This window comes from Limanda limanda, chromosome 11 (assembly GCF_963576545.1).
Source record: "Limanda limanda chromosome 11, fLimLim1.1, whole genome shotgun sequence".
NCBI lineage: Eukaryota > Metazoa > Chordata > Actinopteri > Pleuronectiformes > Pleuronectidae > Limanda > Limanda limanda.
Window position 1 is genome coordinate 26,468,895 of NC_083646.1, and position 18,347 is coordinate 26,487,241.

The 18,347-nt window shown below is 43.4% G+C and overlaps 2 protein-coding genes across 3 annotated transcripts; both read left to right on the top strand.

Annotated features, from left to right (window-relative positions):
* The first annotated feature begins 1,268 nt into the window (after window positions 1-1,268).
* pnisr (PNN-interacting serine/arginine-rich protein) lies at window positions 1,269-8,627 on the top strand. 2 transcript variants are annotated; one of them, XM_061080520.1, is made up of 13 exons: window positions 1,269-1,322; window positions 1,842-1,949; window positions 2,099-2,275; window positions 3,180-3,424; window positions 3,810-4,137; window positions 4,247-4,285; window positions 4,488-4,678; window positions 4,842-4,982; window positions 5,090-5,189; window positions 5,829-5,882; window positions 6,271-6,465; window positions 6,604-7,705; window positions 8,239-8,627. In XM_061080520.1, exons 2-13 carry the CDS (start codon window positions 1,862-1,864, stop codon window positions 8,270-8,272), a joined length of 2,694 nt encoding a protein of 897 aa, XP_060936503.1. In that variant the 5' UTR covers window positions 1,269-1,322; window positions 1,842-1,861; the 3' UTR covers window positions 8,273-8,627. The 2 variants fall into 2 exon arrangements, with proteins under 2 accessions (XP_060936503.1, XP_060936504.1); XM_061080521.1 differs by lacking the exon at window positions 4,247-4,285 and having other exon boundaries at window positions 3,810-3,972.
* A 541-nt stretch (window positions 8,628-9,168) lies between these two features.
* Window positions 9,169-18,047, top strand: coq3 (coenzyme Q3 methyltransferase). The gene is made up of 6 exons (XM_061081281.1): window positions 9,169-9,399; window positions 10,819-10,956; window positions 13,182-13,281; window positions 15,302-15,559; window positions 16,360-16,519; window positions 17,450-18,047. Exons 1-6 carry the CDS (start codon window positions 9,248-9,250, stop codon window positions 17,638-17,640), a joined length of 999 nt encoding a protein of 332 aa, XP_060937264.1. The 5' UTR covers window positions 9,169-9,247; the 3' UTR covers window positions 17,641-18,047.
* The last annotated feature ends 300 nt before the right edge of the window (window positions 18,048-18,347 follow it).

Here is an 18,347-nt window from a genome sequence, read left to right on the forward strand (position 1 = left end):
ATACACACAGACTGCTGTGAGTGGGACATGAGCAGCGTTGAGATCTGGTGTCATGCTGGACTGTGTGTGTGTGTGTGTACTTAAAGGCTCAGTGTGTAGAATTTAGTAATATCCAGTGGTGAAGTTGCCTGTTGCAGCTGAATACCCTTCACCTCCCCCTTCCCTTCCAAACATGAAGGAGAACCTGTGATAGCTTTAAGTTGTCATAAAAAATCTAACAGTGTTTAATTTGTTCAGGACTACTCTAAAAAAAACACGGTGGCCTCCATAGAGAGCACCTGCTCCCGAAAGCGACCATTCTAGGGCAAATAAAACAACAATTTAACAAATTAGATGAAACACACTAGTGGAATAATCACTAGGATTATTTAATTTCACCTAAATCTTACACACTGAGACTTTAAGGCATAAACCATCTGGACTGAGGACATTTTGGCTGGTTCTCTTTTTGTTTTAACAAAGGGCTGTTTGAAGGTTAAGACTTCCTTTTAAGGGAAGAAGGGGACTAGGTTGGAGTTAGAATGCATCACTCTGAATGAGCAGGCATGGACACACAGGGACGGTGAGTGTTACAAGTCACTTAAAAACTCCATTATTAAAATAAAATGGTTGAATAAATAAGTCAATAGAATAATTATAAGGGAAGGTTTAAAAGACCACAGGCAGCAGGAGTTTTCCCTAGCTGTAAAATAAAGAAGTCTGTCTGAGGCATGTTGACATGACTATCCATGATAAACAATACTAAATAACAGCAATAATAGATCAAAGATAATACAGATTCATTATAAGAGAGATGTGCTTTGGATCAGTGTTACATAAATCGATTAAGACCATCTGGTAGAACTATAAATAGACATATAGCATACAGACATTAAGCTGTGATGGTTAAAGGGGGGGCAAGAGGGTGTGCGTGTGCGCGTGCGTGCTCAATAGTCACCAGTGCAATGAAACTCGCAGTGCCAATGATGCCTTTACGTGCTGCTCGTAATCTCCTGTGCTCGGCATGAAGAAGCGAAAAGCCGGGCAAATTGACTGATTAATGAGTTTGCTTAGTATAGTGGATATACTATCCTAAAGATTCCTTAAAAAATGTGTGTCTCCCATTATTAAAAGCAGTTGGTTGAAGATCGATTCATGTTGCAACCAGGCAATGTCTATTATATGTGAAACGATAAATGCAACAACATTTTGGTAAGGGTAAATGCAGAATAAGAGTGATATACAAATTCCCGGCAGCCCCTGAAGGCAGCAGCAGAGTCTCCGCTCCAGTGCAGCCATTTTGATTCGGATCCGCAGCATCGGAGGGAACCTGTGACGAAAAGGTGCGGATTGTTTTACTTTAAGCAAAGCTCTCATTCAGTTTCATTCACCGAACACATCTGCACGGACTCTAGTCCAAACACAGAGGCACATCTGGTCAGCGGCTATAATGCTCCTGCTGTCTGTTAGCGTCCATTTTTTTTTATCTCGGCTAACGTTAGCTCGTGTTAGCTTGGCTGAGCTTCTGCTGCTCGGAGAAGCAGAGGCAGTTTATAGTTAAGGATTTTAACGACTTCGAATGTAATTTTGCCATATCAATAAATGCAACAACACATTAAAGCACACAGCCTTTGATTCCTTTGATGGATAGTCCCTAACTTAATGCCAACACAGAGCTAGCCGAGCAGTTTGATGTAACGCAAGCACTGAAGTCGAAGCTAACGCTCACTCATAAATAAGTGTGTCCATTAGACCAGATCCAAGTGTAAAGTTACAGCACATAAACTGTTGTTGCCAAGTCAGTCAGAGTGATGCTAATTTCAAAGTGTTGAGCTTGAGTGTGGCTGGCCTCGGTGTTTCAGGTTTGGATCCAGGGAGAGAGATGTGGGACCAGGGAGGACAGCCCTGGCCGCAGTGGCCCCTGAGCCAGCAGCAGTGGATGCAGTCCTTCCAGCACCAGCAAGATCCAAGTCAGTGATGCAAATACACAGTGAAAGCATGTGTTATTAACAAGACATCTGCTGGTGTTCTTTGCTCATCTCAAGCACCCTCCATAATAAGAGCCCTGTGTTTGGCAGTACGTTTGACATCCTTGTGTTTATCTTGTGACTTGGTGCAGGTCAAGTGGACTGGGCAGCTCTGGCCCAGGCTTGGATAGCCCAGAAGGAGTCTACGGTACCAGATCAGCCCAACGCTCAGCCCAATGGGCAGGATATCCCAGGCCTGGAACCTGTCGGACAAAGTAACCATGGTGCCTTCCAGGGTGACCCACCTTTTGGCAGAATGTGGCAGCCAGGTATGTATTCAATCCTTTTGAGCTGTAAGGCATGTCTTTTCTGGTTATTGATTTTCAAAGCAAATATTTTGTGCATTGAGATTACACACAGTCAGATGACACAAAGACACTAATTTCATACGATCTGCAAGTGACACGCTGCATCAGAAGTAAACTTCTCGTCTTTCCTTTCTCTAACTTGAGTTGAAATACGTTTTGATTTCGAGAGAAAGATTTTCATGGCCATGAAGAATTAAACTCTGATTTGAGCTAGAAGGGCATCAAACTGACTACTGGTCAGCCACAGGTAGAGCAGGAATCAGTAGTCAACCAAACTCAGCTTCTAGAGAGAAATTAAGTCCCTGAGCTGTCTGGGGCTCTGATTGGTTTCCTGTGAACACACACGACCGCCGCAGTGAATTCTCCAGCGTTTCCACGACAGGTACCAAGCAGCGACTGCAGTCACCAGTAGACATCTTCTTTCCTGGAGCAGAATGGACATATATTTCAGGGTGGTGTTTACTTGCATTGCTCACTATCCTGTAGCCAAACTTACAATAGTAAAGCAATAGGATGGCATGCTTTGCATTTTGTGTAAATGCAGCATTCCGGTGTTGTCATAACACGTTTCATCCAGAGCAGAAACATTGCTTCCTTTTAAAGTCAAAGTGGTTCTGGAGATGTCTAACACCAATAATGTTTGTGATTTTAAGAATTGGTATCGGATGAAGAAGATTAATCGGAAGTAAGATACAGGACATGAAACCTTAAAGGTGTAAGCTCACCAATAGACATGAAACATATCAAACACTCTCTCTTGGGCATCTACAACGTAACTAATCAGAATTTCCCTGTGTGGATACACAAAGATATTCATATTGCATTGGTTTGTATCTACTTTGTTATCTTCCTACACTTTTAATAGAATGGGGAATGCATGGACAGCCCCCTCCTCCTCCTCCTCCTCCACCCCCTGACCAGGCCTGGATCCCTCCAGGGTCAGGACCAATGGATGTGGTGAACCCCAGTGAGGACAGCAACAGCCAGGACAGCGTGGAGTTCAACTCTGAAGCCCACCACGGGGTTTACCCCCAGAACAGCCATGGGTATGGGGCACAGCCCGACAGCTACGCCATGGCCCCCATGGCCATGAACCAGTTTGATTATCAGGTATGCAGATGCTACAGTAGAAATTGTTGAAGCGTTTGGGTTTTAGTGTGACAACCAAGTAACACAAGAAGGAGCAATCCATAGACACTGTGCCGGGTCCCAGCATCTAGGTGTATCAGTCATTGCTTTCTTGATGCGGTGCAGAGGGAAGTGTTGGCTTGTTGAGGATCCAGCATGGTTTGGTATTATTTTATTAGCTATCTATTTAAATTTTTCAAGCAAACAAATTTTCTAGCACAGCTGGGAGCGATGGATGAATGTCAGCTAAAATAACCTGGGGAAAGACAACAGCCCCACCCTCATTGAATGCCACCTGGTGGTATTTACAGGACCTTCTGTGCTTTAAAATTCTCTTAATTTTGACTTTTGTGCTGTCTCTCCAAAGCATGGAGCCGCCTCATCCTTCACCCCCACACCTACGGGCTTCCACTCTCCATACTGGCAGGGTCCTCCCCAGAACAGACGAGATGCCAGACCCCCCGGGTTCAGAGAACGGCCCAGATCCCCTATCCAGCTCCCTGTCAAGCAGGAGGCCGCGGCACCGTTGGGTGAGTGTGTTTTCACTCAACCTAAGCCGGTTTCAGACCTGCGGAGGAACTCTGGAGATTTGGGTGTGGACATTCTCCGCAGTTTGCCTTTCACACAATCAACGGAACGGGAGATTCTCTGCTCAGACATGTTCAGATCAGCAACAAATCCTCCACAGATTTCAGGTGAGGGGTGGCGCAGCAGTCACAGGCAGCAAGTAACATATTCATTTGGTTGCAGAGATCACATATTTCTGATTACAGCACATCAACACCGTTATCCCCCATTATTCAGGCGAGAGGTGGAGCAGCCGGGTGCAGCTGACAGACACAGGTAGTGATTACTAATTCCGCTGCCTCGATCATGTGATTGTCTTTACAACACACAGTCAGCTCTTATGACCACAAACTCTCTTGACATCTTCGTCGGTGTCTTCTACGTGTGTGAATGGAAAAGTTTAAAAACTAGTTGACAAATCTTGAAAACATCTCAGTATGTGGACACAATCCTTTTGACCATGGATTTCTCCTTTTAGATGCTGTGAAAAGACGAACACTACCTGTGTGGATCCGTGAGGGCCTTGAAAAGATGGACAGAGAGAAGCAGAAGAAGCTGGAGCGTGAACGAATGGAGAAGGAGCGTGCAGAGATGGCGAAGGATGATGGCAACCAGCACGAAGCAGACAAGGATGGTGACGGGCCACGCGTGCCTCGCAAGAGTAAATTTGTAAGCAACACATTTCAGGCCTTTACTGCAGAAGCGCTATCTTTGAAAATCAGTTTACATTGTTGTTTTAGTGGTGATATGTATAATCCAACTGCAACAATGATCGTGTTTAAATATGATTTGTTGATTGAGTCTTAGTTTTTTTTTATTCTTTCTACTTCAGGACAGTGATGATGAGGGGAATGACGACAATAACGAAGAAGCCAAGCCCGTCATAAAGAGGGAGTTTTCTGTCCGGAGCCCATCACCTCCTGCAGAGGACAGTGAACCTGAAATGACTGAGGAGGAAAAAGAATTTCAGCTCGTCAGTTTGACCAATGCATCTACATTGTTGTAGTTGATCTAACCCCCTTTTGTAAAGGTTTCAATGAAAATATTGTATTTCCTCTGCTTTTCCCCCCCTGTTTTTAGATGATCATCACAAAAACACTTCTGACAGAGATCCTCCTTGAGGTCACTAACGAAGAGATCGTACACATCGCCAAAGATACTCACCGGAAAGCTACTCGAGGTCTGCTTTTGTTTTTTCCAGTTTATGCATCATCCATACTTGTCACCAAGACATTGTTGAAATCTGAAGAGAATCCATTTTATTTATATAAGCATTTTAAATCAGATTCAGTGGTGCCCTGTTAGGGGTGATTGAGCAACAAACATGGTAACAAAAAATAAAAATTAAAACATGGGTGTATGTCTGAAATGTATTCTCAACTAATGCATCAGAAGGAGAGTGAGCAGAGCCATGTTTCCTACAAACGCTTACTTGAAAACATCTTCATGGCATTGAAGGTGCAACTGAAAGACTGTATGACTGACTAAAGTCTCAGCATGGACTCAGACCAGCAACCAGTGATAGACACAAGTGACTTTCTCCATTCAAGTGACTGTGCATTAGTACAGATTGGTTCTTTTCCTCCAGTCCAACTGTTTGACTTGGATTGTGACAGAAGTCTGTTTGTTAACCCTTTCTCTTCTCTCCATTTTTTTTTTCCTTTTGTTTTCCTTTTTGTTTTGTTTCTTCTCTTACCAACGGCAGCTCATGTGAAAAGTGCTTTATCTGTGACCGCCCTCTCTAGCGACTCTCGAGCCTTTGAGGATATGGCAGTATATGTTTTTAACATGTTGTTCCTGTTGTTGATGTGAATCAAAGCTCCTGCAAAACAGCTGGCACAGTCAAGTGCACTGGCTTCTCTGACTGGTCTCAGTGAGTATCCCTTTTTTGTCACCGGGGGGGAGGGAAGACAAATAATTAAAAAAATTTAAGTGATGCCGCCATGTTAGTTGGAACTGGGAAAAAAACGTTCATTAAGACTGAAGTGGCATCCTGGGTTTAGTTTTCACTTTGATGGTTAAAGCATGCGCTTTAAGTATTGATATTAATATTATAATATTATTTAAAGATATCTATGTATTAGTTTGGTTTCAAGAGGATTATTGATATGAAATACAGCTTTAGACAGGAGTAAGTGCCTTTTTTGGGAGTGAGGGGACCTTGGGTTCTGAATAAGGTGTTTCAGAAGTTGAAACCTTATTGTGAGAATGGATCTGGGTCCTTTCCAACACTCAACAACCTGCGGGCTCTGTTGTGGCAGGCGGGCTTGGTGACTATGGTTCAGATGAGAGTGAGGATGACGATGAGCGCAGCGTGCGAGGGTCCGAGTCCTCCGACACAGATGAGGAAGAGTTGCACCACCGCATCCGCGAGAAGCAGGACGCCTTCCGCCGCAAAGAACGGGATATGCAGCAGCTGCTAGAAAGACAAGCACAAGAGGCTCTGCTTGCACGCGGTAAGATGTTTGAGTCTTTGTGTGTAAAATTATAAAACAGTAACTAGTCGGACTTTAATGTCTCAAAATGTCATACAATGCTGTGTTACAAATCCTAACAGATCCTATTGCCTGGTTTGTCTTTGTTTGTGTCTACAGAGGAGGTGGTGAAGGAGAGATTGAGCAGAGAAAAAGGGGAACATGATGAGGGTCAGGCAGAGATTCCACACAAGCAGGAAGTAAAAGAGAGGGAGGCGGAGCCCATGGTAGAAAGGCGTAGGTCCCGTAGTGAAAAGGAGGGTAGTGAAAGCAAGCACTCCGTTAGGGGGAAGGAGCGATCGGGTCGAGGTGGCAGCGGTTCCCCTGCAAATGGTCACAGCAGCAGCTCATTGTCCACTTCCAGCCACAGCAGCAGTCGTTCTTCATCCTCCTCCTCTTCTTCCTCAGCATCTTCCCGCAGCTCCTCTCGATCGTCCTCCCCACAAAGGAAGAGGAGACGTAGTCGCTCTTCGTCTCACAAGGCTCGCAAACGCAGCCACAGTTCACATAGGCGTCGCAGCGATCGTAGTGAGAAGGTCAGGGACAGGAGGAGGAGCAGTGCTGACAGGTCAGGACGCCACAAGACAGACCGCAGTGATTCCAGGGAGCGCAGGAGTCGCAGGAGCAGGTCCAGGTCCAGAGAGCGAGACAGGGGCAAAGCCAGGGCAAGAGACAGCCGCAGTCGCAGCAGGGAGAGAGAGAAGGAGAAAGAGCGGGATAAGGAGAGGAAGAGAAGCAGAGAGGGCAGGGATAGTAGTCATAGTAAACACAAGCAGAAGGCCTCCAGCAAAGACAGAGAGAGGCGGAGAGACAGGAGTCGCAGCCATGAGAAAGATAAGAAAAAGAAGGATAAAGACAAGGATAGGGAGAAAGATTCTGATAAAAAGAAAGAGAAACCAAAGGGCAATGAGAAAGAAAGGGAAAAGGGAAGCTCTGGAGTTACCGAGGAAAATGGCAAATCGAAGAAACGCAGAGAGAGCGACTCATTCACGGACTCTCAGAGTGATAAGCACTCGCGGCAGGAGAGCAAAGGCAGCAAGAAGGGCTCCGCCAAAGCTAGCAAGAAACGCTCCGACTCTGACTCGAGTAGATCCCCTTCCCCTGAGGTTAGCAAGGAAAAGAAATCTAAGAAATCCAAACGTAGTCGCTCACGGTCGACGGAAAAATCTCACAAGTCTGGTAAGAAGGCAAGCCGCAAACACAAGTCTAAGTCGCGATCAAGGTAGTATTCGTTTTTATTCTCTCTCTTTCTTATTGTATGTTCTCATTGTATGTCTCATTGTGATTCCTCTGGATTCCTTGTAGTCTATGTATTTTTCAATAACTGAAGGAAAATCCTGAAAAATTGTTGCCCTAATGTTTTCAAAAACTGCTTCAGTCACATACATCTGTTGCAATAAAGAGTTTTAGTATATAATACTTTCTATCAAATGCAAATTGACCATGAATGAATTTCAGTTTCATCAATTCTTGATGTTACCCTCTGTTGCCTTAGTAGAGTCTAGATCTCTTTTTTTGTTAAAATGTATAATCTGTCTCCTGCCCAGAGAAGTGCGGGGAAACTTAGATAAGGTCTTAGTAATGTCCGAAGAAATACAGATCACTTGGCTGCACAGGGTAGATGTCGTTGTCTAGAGTATACAGGACTCATGTTTTCATGTACAGTATGTCTGGTGCATGTCTGTGTATTTTGGTATGTGTGGGTGAGTGTTCTCGGTGCAGCATATTAATGTTTTGTCTGCGCCTCTCTTACAGGTCAGCGTCCCTCTCCCGTCATAGCAGACGCTGAGGAGCACAGCTAACCTCCTGACCTGTGCACGTTACCATTTTAAATTCCATGAGTTGAACAGGCTTGTCTCATTATAGAGGCAGTTGTGTAGGTGACCGCCCCTCCCTCCCTCTCTCTCTCTTTCACTCATACATTTCTTTTTTTTTTTCATCTCTGTAAATATGTGGTTATTTTAAAGTGTGACTGAAGAACAAGACATTTTGAATGGTTGGAGTTTACACTTGTAATTTTATGCAGAACTTAACAAGACTCGGTAGACACTAAAGATTCAAGTTGTTTCATTTTAAACAGTAACAGGGTTCATCTTTTTCCTCCAATATTATTGTAAAATGTCAATAAAACTGTTTGTTCCTTGTTTTTGCTTCTGTGTCTTTGATCATACTTTCAGGGAACTAATAATAAATAATAAATTTATAAATCACAGGACAGAGCTGCTGTTTCTGTGTCTAGATCAATCATAGTTTTACCCTTGGACTACATGAAGAAGAAGCAATCACAAGCACTGAATGGTCATAAGCATGAGTACGTATCAGTGCTGCAGAATAGTGTCTGACCTTTACTCTCACAAAGCGTAGATGGTGTCTGTAAACAGATCATCCTCACACAGACCATGAAGAATTCAGGAACTCACTCAAAATATGAACATATTGAAGTTTTGTATGTTTTTTGTTTTTACAAAAATCCACCATGTCCGATGACATTTATTGTCTGTGTCACAACCCTAAATCAACCATTACACAATAAATAAAGATTCAGTAAATAAACAGACCTATTTTTATCCTCGACGTAAAGTAGGTTTGTCATTTCCTTCCTGTCGCTATCACCAACTAATCCGTCCGACCGGAACTGAAGTTGGTGTCGTTTCTACCCGAGCAGTAAACGCTGGAACACCGGAGGTCGCACTGCCTGGTGCTGGCCATAGACTGTTTATATAAAGGTGAAGAGCAGACTGTGGCTGCATCGCGGGACTGTGTCATGTATTGTAGGCGGTTGGGACGCGTCGTGTCGGGGCTGTACGGATGTCGGAGCGGCTCTAGCCGGGCCGCGGGGCGTGGGCAGCGGTCAGCGGGGCTGCGGAGGAGCGCTGCTGTGTGGAGCCCGGGTCCCACCGAGTCCTGTCACCTCAGGTACAGTGGGAGGTTCAGGGTGACAGCAGCAGGGCCACCGTGTCTCTGGTGCTGGTCCTGGTCGTGGTGTGAGGGTCAGAACAAGCAGCTCACAGCTCAGACATGGGTCCACTTCTCAAACTAAAAGTACCGATTATATGATCCTTTTCCTGACAATGTTGGAATGTATCAGAATGAAAGTTTGTCTGCAACACAACCGTCTTTCTTGGTGTTTATTCTTACTATTCTGCAAAAGTTCAGAATATGCTTTGAAAAAAGACAGCTTTAAATACATATAATTATGAAATTAATATACACTCTTGAAAAGCAGCACATGCTTTCACCGTCTCTGATTCTCCTTCTCATATTTGTCAGCTCTTCATATTATTGTTTCTACCCCTTATCTGGGCAGCCATATTTGATCATGAATATCTTGACAATTATTGTTGGCCAGCCTCACCAATTTTTTGTAGGATGAATAGACAAACATATTTTCTGTACATGCCAAAGGTCAATAAAAGCTTGTACTGGCCTACCAATGTATGTATGAGGCCTTTGAGATAGTAAAAAGTACAAAACCTCTAAAAATGAGAGCGATATTGCAGGTACCTCAAATCCACATTGCACTATATGATTTCAGTCAATATTTTATCTGCATATGGAAATAGCATAAATGGAAATTGTGGATAACTTGGGCATTTTCATTCGTCCCAAAAAGTCTGTTCTGTAGCCAGAAAGAACAGAAAAACATTTATGGAAGTAGCTTGATTTATAGTTTTTTAGGTCCCAGTGTCCTTCCAGATTTCTTTTTTTTTTTTACAAAAATAGACAGAATTCTAGATCATTTCACCCATGGTAGAAAAAATTTCTTCCTCTGCCATGGAAATAATAATAATTAGGGATTCATATTTTCAGCACATGCATCGGTATAGACTAGAGGGTGAGGTTGTGAATATTGAGTATAAACAAAACAAATAAGGTTTGAATGGTTTCTGAGAAAGGACAGGCATCTTAAAGGAGGCTGTGCACACACACTTGTCCCTTGACCTCTAAACTTTAATTTATCTTGCATGATACAAAACTATTTCACCATTGACGTTAACATAAACATGCCCCAAGTAAGATGTGCTATTAATAGTTACTGCAATAAACATTGACTGAAATATTTATCTACAACATGACCTCCCAGATACGATTTGTGAGAGTGAAACAAATAAAATGCATCAATGCAATTGAACAGACATGTTGTTCTGACCTTTTGGGACACGATCATTTAACAGAAGAGCTGCTGTAACGCTTCCTGTTTCCTGTCTGAATGACCCAGCAGGAGGATTCTGTAGCTCTATATAAGAGACAGAGACTTTAAACTTCATGGCCTCAGAACCTTTTCTCCAGTGGTGGACAGTGTTTAATGGTCTCTGTCTGTTTTTCCATGTGCAGCACTCGGTCATCCTCCAGAACCACAGTGGACCCCGATGAGGTGAGGAGGTTCCAGTCACTGGCCGGCAAGTGGTGGGATGAACAGGGAGAATTCGCAGCTCTTCATGCCATGAATGACCTGAGGGTGCCTTTTATACGGTGTGTGTCTGTGCAAAATACATGTTTCAATATCTATCATGGTTTTGCAAATGCAAAGATGTCTTGCCCAAGTTGCTGTCAACACAGGCGTCGAGCTGTTGTGTCAAAATATAACCTGAAGCAGATCCGGTCTTGTGGTTTAGGAGAGCAGAGAACACATCAGGGATCCGGCGAAGCAGCAGAGATGTGAAGTGACAGGATTCCTTCGCACATCAGCACATTTCCAGCCGTCCCTACTCTACATACGAGTGTTTTTTGGGGGCTGCCTGCGACTCTGTTTTGATTGATAAGATCTGCTCTCGGGGGACTGTGCATGATAATCATTACGTTCGCCGAGAGCCCACTGCCGCTCCCCCCTTTCCCCCCCATGGTCGTGTTGGTGGTGATGGGTGTTTATGCTGACAGTGTGACAGCTCCAGTGCCAGTGTACGTCTGAGTGTGGCTGATTCTCCAGATACAGCTCTGCCCTCAGGCTGCGTCTAAATGAGATGCACCACTGTTGCTGCTGCACCTTTACACTCTGACAGTCTCACTGGGATGCAGTTGATGCTGCTGTGGAACCTCGCAGCCTTCTTTGTTTTAATGGTCCATCAAGGTCAGACCTCAGTGGAATTGAAATGTACTACAGTGACTTTAGCTGTTTCCAAATGTTGCTCTCTGTTGATGGTTGTATAGTGTTTTCTTCATGGAGATAGGTGTTGTACGATGCTCTGGCTCAGTTGTCCCAACAGTTAGGTCACTCAAGTTGGGTAAACAGCACAACAGCACATGAATACACCATTGTTGTGTTAAAAAGAAATGCTCATTATCAGTGACAAATTTACAGAATAGGACTTGGCCTTTTTCCTCTAAGATTACATGAAGGATTATGAGGAAAATGTGCGGGAGTCAGGATTGAGTCAGACATTTAAAAAAACTGTAAATACAGATAATAAAGACCGATGTCTAACCTAAATATGTTGAAACTTTGAAATTCTAGACAAGTAAAAAACCACCATTACAGACACTAGACACAGTACAATGTGTGGTCATATGGAATGAAAATACATTTCTTGCTCTTATTTTCCTCTTTTCCACTTTAGATGAAGAAATGCTCAATTCAGTTCTCCAGGGTAATTGCTAAAGTAAGAGCCCTGCATGTAAACAGAAGTTGCATTGATCCAGTGATCTGCAAGAAGACTGGTCATTGCTTATATAATGTGTTCTAAACACATTTTGTGTTTAAAGCAAATCATTTAGAAGAGTAGTTTGGCCCTTTGGCACAGTTTTGCACAGACAAAGAAAACTGACCCAAAATGATTAATAATTTAAACAACCAAGAAAATATGAGTACATAATATGGTTAAAATTACTTTCTAAATGTTTATTCTCAATTGTGTTGTTGTTTTTTATTCATGTTTTCCTTATATTTATAGTTATTCATAAGACATGTTGTTCATAAGACATGTTATGAAAAATGTCTGTCAACAACTGAATTTTTGTATCTTAGTATCAGTATTTTTAACTCCCTAGTTTGACTCCTTTGGCAAACCAAAGGCTCTGGTCAAAATGATCACAAACAGATCTCTTCACTCTTTTCTGACTAGTACAAGTAAGGCATTTTTTCTCTTCTTTTATCATAACACTCCATCCTGTATAGTTGATCATGTGGAGATACTTTGACATTCCGCTCAGATGAGGATAAGAAGCCTTTGTCAGTGTCTTTGTGTATTGCATTGATGTCAGGAGCTAGTTAGGTGGATGTCTGCCAACATCTAATCTCATTTCCTTCACTGTTTGCACGAGTGCTCACGCACCGCAGCAGAGCTTTAATGAGGATGATGCATACCCAGATCCGAGGCTGCTCTGCATGTTTCCCGCCCGAGGCAGGCGGCCGTTAGACAGCGTGTGAGGGGATGAAAGAGCACAGGAGCAAGGTAGGGCTGACTCTGTAGCCGGAGGATCATTTGAGGTTGTCAGCTGGCCAACACTTTAGCTCGCAGCTAAATGGAGGCGGTGATTGTGACAGAGGGGTAAGCAGATGTAGAGATTCTTTCGGGTCTCCCGCCTCCCATACATGCAGGCTGTGGATGTTTTAAAAATACTCACATCTTCCCTCAGTGCTTTTCACCTCAGATTAGACTGTGAGCATAACATGAAGGGGCGTCTGTTGGACCGCAAGAGACAGATGTGAGAGCGGAGAGATGTTTTAATTTGAAATTTGAAATGTGTGTTTACCTGCACAGGGATAATCTGCTGAATGTGCATACAGCACGGCATCCTGGGAAACCGCTCACAGGACTCCGAATACTAGACGTTGGCTGTGGAGGAGGCCTGCTCACAGAGGTAAAGTGTGTGTGTGTGTGTGTGTGTGTGTGTGTGTGTGTGTGTGTGTGTGTGTGTGTGTGTGTGTGTGTGTGTGTGTGTGTGTGTGTGTGTGTGTGTGTGTGTGTGTGTGTGTGTGTGTGTGTGTGTGTGTGTGTGTGTGTGTGTGTGTGTGTGTGTGTGTGTGTGTGTGTGTGTGTGTGTGTGTGTGTTTTGAGAGGGAGATTCAGATCCAGTGAGAACAAGGACATGTAGACAAAAATATCTTTCCTGTACACAATCTGTCCAGTCGCAATTGTTTCAATGGCTACCTTTCACGTCACATTCAGCCTTTTATTTTAATCCTGCAGATTGCAGTCTGTTACACTGTGAGATTCTGCTTCCAGTGCATTATAGTGTCAGTCTGTTCACATACATACCAGTGCTGGGAAAACATTTTCACGTCAGGCCGGTCCCCGTTCTCTTTTGATTTGACTGGTCTCAGTGTGGTGGATCGGACAGTCGGTCGTTTACAGTTGTTTATCTGTTTGTTAGTGGTGATAGCTGCCCAGCGAGGACACAGCTCCTGTCTCTGCCCTCGTTTGAACTGAGGACATACCAGCTGTGTTTTGTGATTTGGGGAGACAAAATCAGGTCCTGTATTTATAAGGCTCTGTCACCCAGGCTGTCATATTCAGACACACACAAACAAAAAACCCCATGAAAAAAGTGTCTGTTAAGATTTAAACTGTGTTTGTGTCTCTGGGTGTCTTGTCACTGGAAGTCGAGCCATCAGAAGGGATCAGGGAGGAAGGAGATTAGCCCCTGGCCAAGCAAGTGCAGCTCTCAACACGGGGATGTGTTTAATGTCCAGAAGAGGGCACTGTAGCTCACATTCAGCCACTTGAGATGTTTATTCTAACATGCTGTCAAATTATAATCTGTGAGGTATTGGGTGGATCCTTCACCGACTGTGCCGTGGATTTACTTTCACAGTTACATGTTTATTGTTAATTGTACTGTCTAATAGATGACAATGTAAATATATTCCAAGAAAGATGGGGGTCAGTGATGATTACTCTAAACACTGGTGCATTACAAGATGCCTGTAGACATTTCTCTGTAGTGTGAAAGATCAGGCAGATTAACTTCACAGAAATGAGAATCTGTTTTAAAGAACCCGAACCTCAGGAAGTAAAATACATTTGGAGTTAATGATCACATCATTAAAGACTGTGGAAGAATCTGTCCAAGAATATTTACAAAATGTTTAACCTAATTTTAATTTACAGAAAGTGTTCATTATTCATTCATGCAGCTGGTTAACCTGGAAACATCATGGATGCAAGCAAGTGAAAAAAAGTGTATACACTGCCCAACAGTCCCATAATGAAAGCAGATTTAATTTCTCTAGATCTGGATTTTTATTTGGATCTGCACCAAATTGCACACACTGCTAAATATCAGTCTACTAAACATATCTGATTTGTATAATCAAGTTGAAGAATTACTCCCCGGTAAATGTATTAAAAAACAGCTTAAAATGTTTAAAATTAATTCCTGGTTCAGCGCCCGGTTCCACACCCGAATTTAACAGGTCCTTCCTTCGGACATGGCCCATCCCTCCTTAGATGTTGCAGCATCCACAAACAAACAAAACCAACAGACAGGGGTGAAAGTATAATCTCCATGGCGGAGGTGCTAAAAGGAGAAACATTTTCAAAATCATGAGCGATCCGACCCTTTGTGGCCACACTGAGTTTTTACCAGGATGGAGATCCTACAGATAAGGTGGAGACACCACAATGTTTAAAGGAGTCTTTTTTTTTACAATGTGCTCAATGCAAACCTTACCCAGGACTTCACACTCTAGCTCTCTCTCTTTTTTCTTTCATTTATGTATGCTCTTGGTCATTGTTTTTAGCAGTGCGGTACAGCCAAAGACGGAGTTGAACATATGGGCAATAATGTTTCTGATTTGATGTTCTTTTGTGGCTTTTTAAAACCTTTTGATGTAGAATAATTCCAGTTGTGACTCTCCTCATTCCCTCCTCCTCTCCAGCCTCTAGGTCGCCTGGGGGCTAATATGTTGGGAATAGATCCGGTAGAGGACAGCATCTCCACGGCTCAGCTGCATGCGTCCTATGACCCGGACGTTCGTGATTCCGTCTCCTATCAGGCCTGCACCCTGGAGGAGCTCTCGGCGGACGGGGAGGAGCAGCAGGGGACGGGTCAGTTTGATGCCGTTGTAGCGTCAGAGGTGGTGGAGCATCTGGCCGATCTGGAAACATTTGCCTTCTGCAGCAGCCACGTGCTGAAGGTGTGTCCCGTGTGTGTGTGTGTCCCGTGTGTGTGTGTGTGAGAGATTCTCCTCCCAGCTGTTAACTCATGTCAAATATTTCTGCATCCGTACAGCGTGTTCATCTGAGCCTATGCTAAGGTTCAGATGCAGATTTTGTTAGGTTTGTTGTGTTTGCATCTGCTGGGAATAGGTTAGCTTCATGTTTTTATAAATGTGCTTTGTTTTGAATCTTGTCGAGCTCTGATGGAAAGCTGTGCATCAATACCGAGGCCAGATGATCATAATCTCCTGGGCCAGTGGGCCAGAGTGTTAAGAGGGAAAAAAAGCTGCCTAATCTTCACTCTACGCCTCTGAACTTGGATTAGGAAACACTGGATATCCGCTCTTTCTGTCTGGCCCATACTGCTCACTTGTATTTTTTTACTAAAATAAAACACTTTACAGTGTATCTTGCTTCAGGACGCTTCAGCAAGGAGGCTTTAGTATGAACTTGTGTATTGTTTGGATTCATTCAGTAGAAAAAGAGCTGCACTCTGACTCTTTTATTTCCCCTCCCTTCCACTTTCTCCCCCAATCCACTCTCCTTCTCCTTTTGACCAAGGTAGAACTCTGTTACCTCCCAGCCATATGCACCGGTCTCTCTCCACTGAAAGCTCTAAATCCACTCTATAAATATCCTCCGGTAGCCATGCACCTCACATGTGTAAACATACCTACAGTGGTGTTATTGCTGCAGCAGTGATGCAGTTTAAACAAAACATAAAACTGCGAGTCTCTCTTACATGATGAACTAAAAGTGTTGTTTTCTGTGTGTGCAGCCAGGCGGCTCCCTCTTCATCACAACTATTAATAAAACCAACCTGTCGTACGCTCTGGGTATTGTCGTAGCCGAACAGCTGCTGCGCATCGTTCCCAGTGGGACCCACGATTGGGAGAAGTTCATCAGCCCAGTGGATCTCGGGCGCCTCCTGGAGTCCAGTAAGTCCTCATTATCACATGGAGGGGAAAAGAGCACATGAACGTTACAACACATTCTTTTGTTAATAACTAACAGTAGAACATGTACCTCGGCCAAGGCCCAACAATTCCTCTATGAAACCACATTTATGTTCAGTTCGTGTAAATATGACTTGAGCAAACGCTGCAGTTACATTGACATTTGTCTCCATCTTCTTACAAGCACTGGTTTAAACATTTTGACTTCTATACTAGTTTATATTTTCAGAATAGCAACACTTTTTTCTGACATAACCAGCTACTGAAATCAGCAGTTCTGTTGCTTTTACATGAGTTTAGAATCTTCTGCTAAATCAAATCAAATCAAAGTTAATTGTCACATGCACCAATGACAGCTTCATTGGAGCAGTGAAATTCTTGGGACATGGCAGGCAGCATCTACACAGTAGACGGGCTTTACAAATTTTTAAAAAAATGACATACCATGTAACATATAACGTATAACGTATAACATAGTAAAAATGAAGCAGCAGTTTACAGGGTGAAGGAGTGGGGAATATTAAATTAAATAATATGAATATATGTGAAGTAAGTACCTATTAAGTATGACCTGTGATCTTGTGACCTGGCAGGCAACATCTTCTTAGTAGACGGGCTTTAGAAAATAAAAAAAGAACATACCATATAACATATAACGTATAACATATAACATTTAACATAGCAAAATGAAGCAGCAGTTTAACGGGTGAAGGAGTGGGGAATATTAAATTAAAAAATCTGAATATATATGTAGTAAGTAGTACGTAGTAAGTGTGACCTGTGATCTTGTGACCTGGCAGGCAAGGGCTTTACAAAATAAAAAACAAAGAAGGGAACGTTTGTCTGTTGTGTTGCTATGGTGATTTCCTGTATCTGCCCTCTAACCACTCCACTCTCCTCATCCCTTATCAGATGGTTTCTCGGTGCAGTCTGTACTCGGAATGCTGTACAACCCAGTATCAGGAGCCTGGAGCTGGACAAACAGCACGGCCATCAACTACGCCCTCCACGCTGTCAAACTGAGTGACGAGCCCCAGCCGGACCGAGCCGAGGACAGCGGCCCCCCCCACCCAGAGCACCACAGTGCTGCGACACACAGCTGAGCCACAAGACTGAGGAACAAGTCCAAAAAAAAGAAACTAATAAATTCACACGTGTGGAGTCGTAACTTCACGGAGGCCAGAGGCTGAGATACAGCATGTGAAGTTATTAAAGGAAATGGACAAACAGCCTTGAGATAGAATTAGAGAGGAGCTGCAGTTGCTGATTTGCACTGTGACTGCATCATGCTATCAGTTTTCATTCAGCCTTTACTTAACTATAAGCCAGAGTGACACCGATTGTTTTACTAGTATTTGATGAGGGTGCCTCCTCCAGCAGCAGAGCGGTGCAGCCACACACAACCTGAGAATCTTTGAAGTTCACACACACTGTGCTGAATCAGATCTGTGCTTTATGTTGAATATGTTGTGATATCTATTAAAATGGTCTTTGATGAGTGGAAGTACAACCGTGAAGAATCAGATTTGTCGAACAGCCACACGTCACTGAAAACCATTTTTAGAAGCTAAAGCCGATGTAAGTGGCGTCCCCACACGCGAGGGACAGGCACCTCCTCTGAGATTATAATGGATCCCATGCGGAAGGAAGTATTACATAACACAAATCCCATGGCAGAGAGGAAGTGGTGCTGGCATGATGTGCTACAATCTGATGAATACAGATCTTGGTAGGTTTGCTCTAGAGATTATGACTGAGTCTGATATTGATGATGAAGATGATGAAGTGTATTTGTTATGTGTGATAAAGG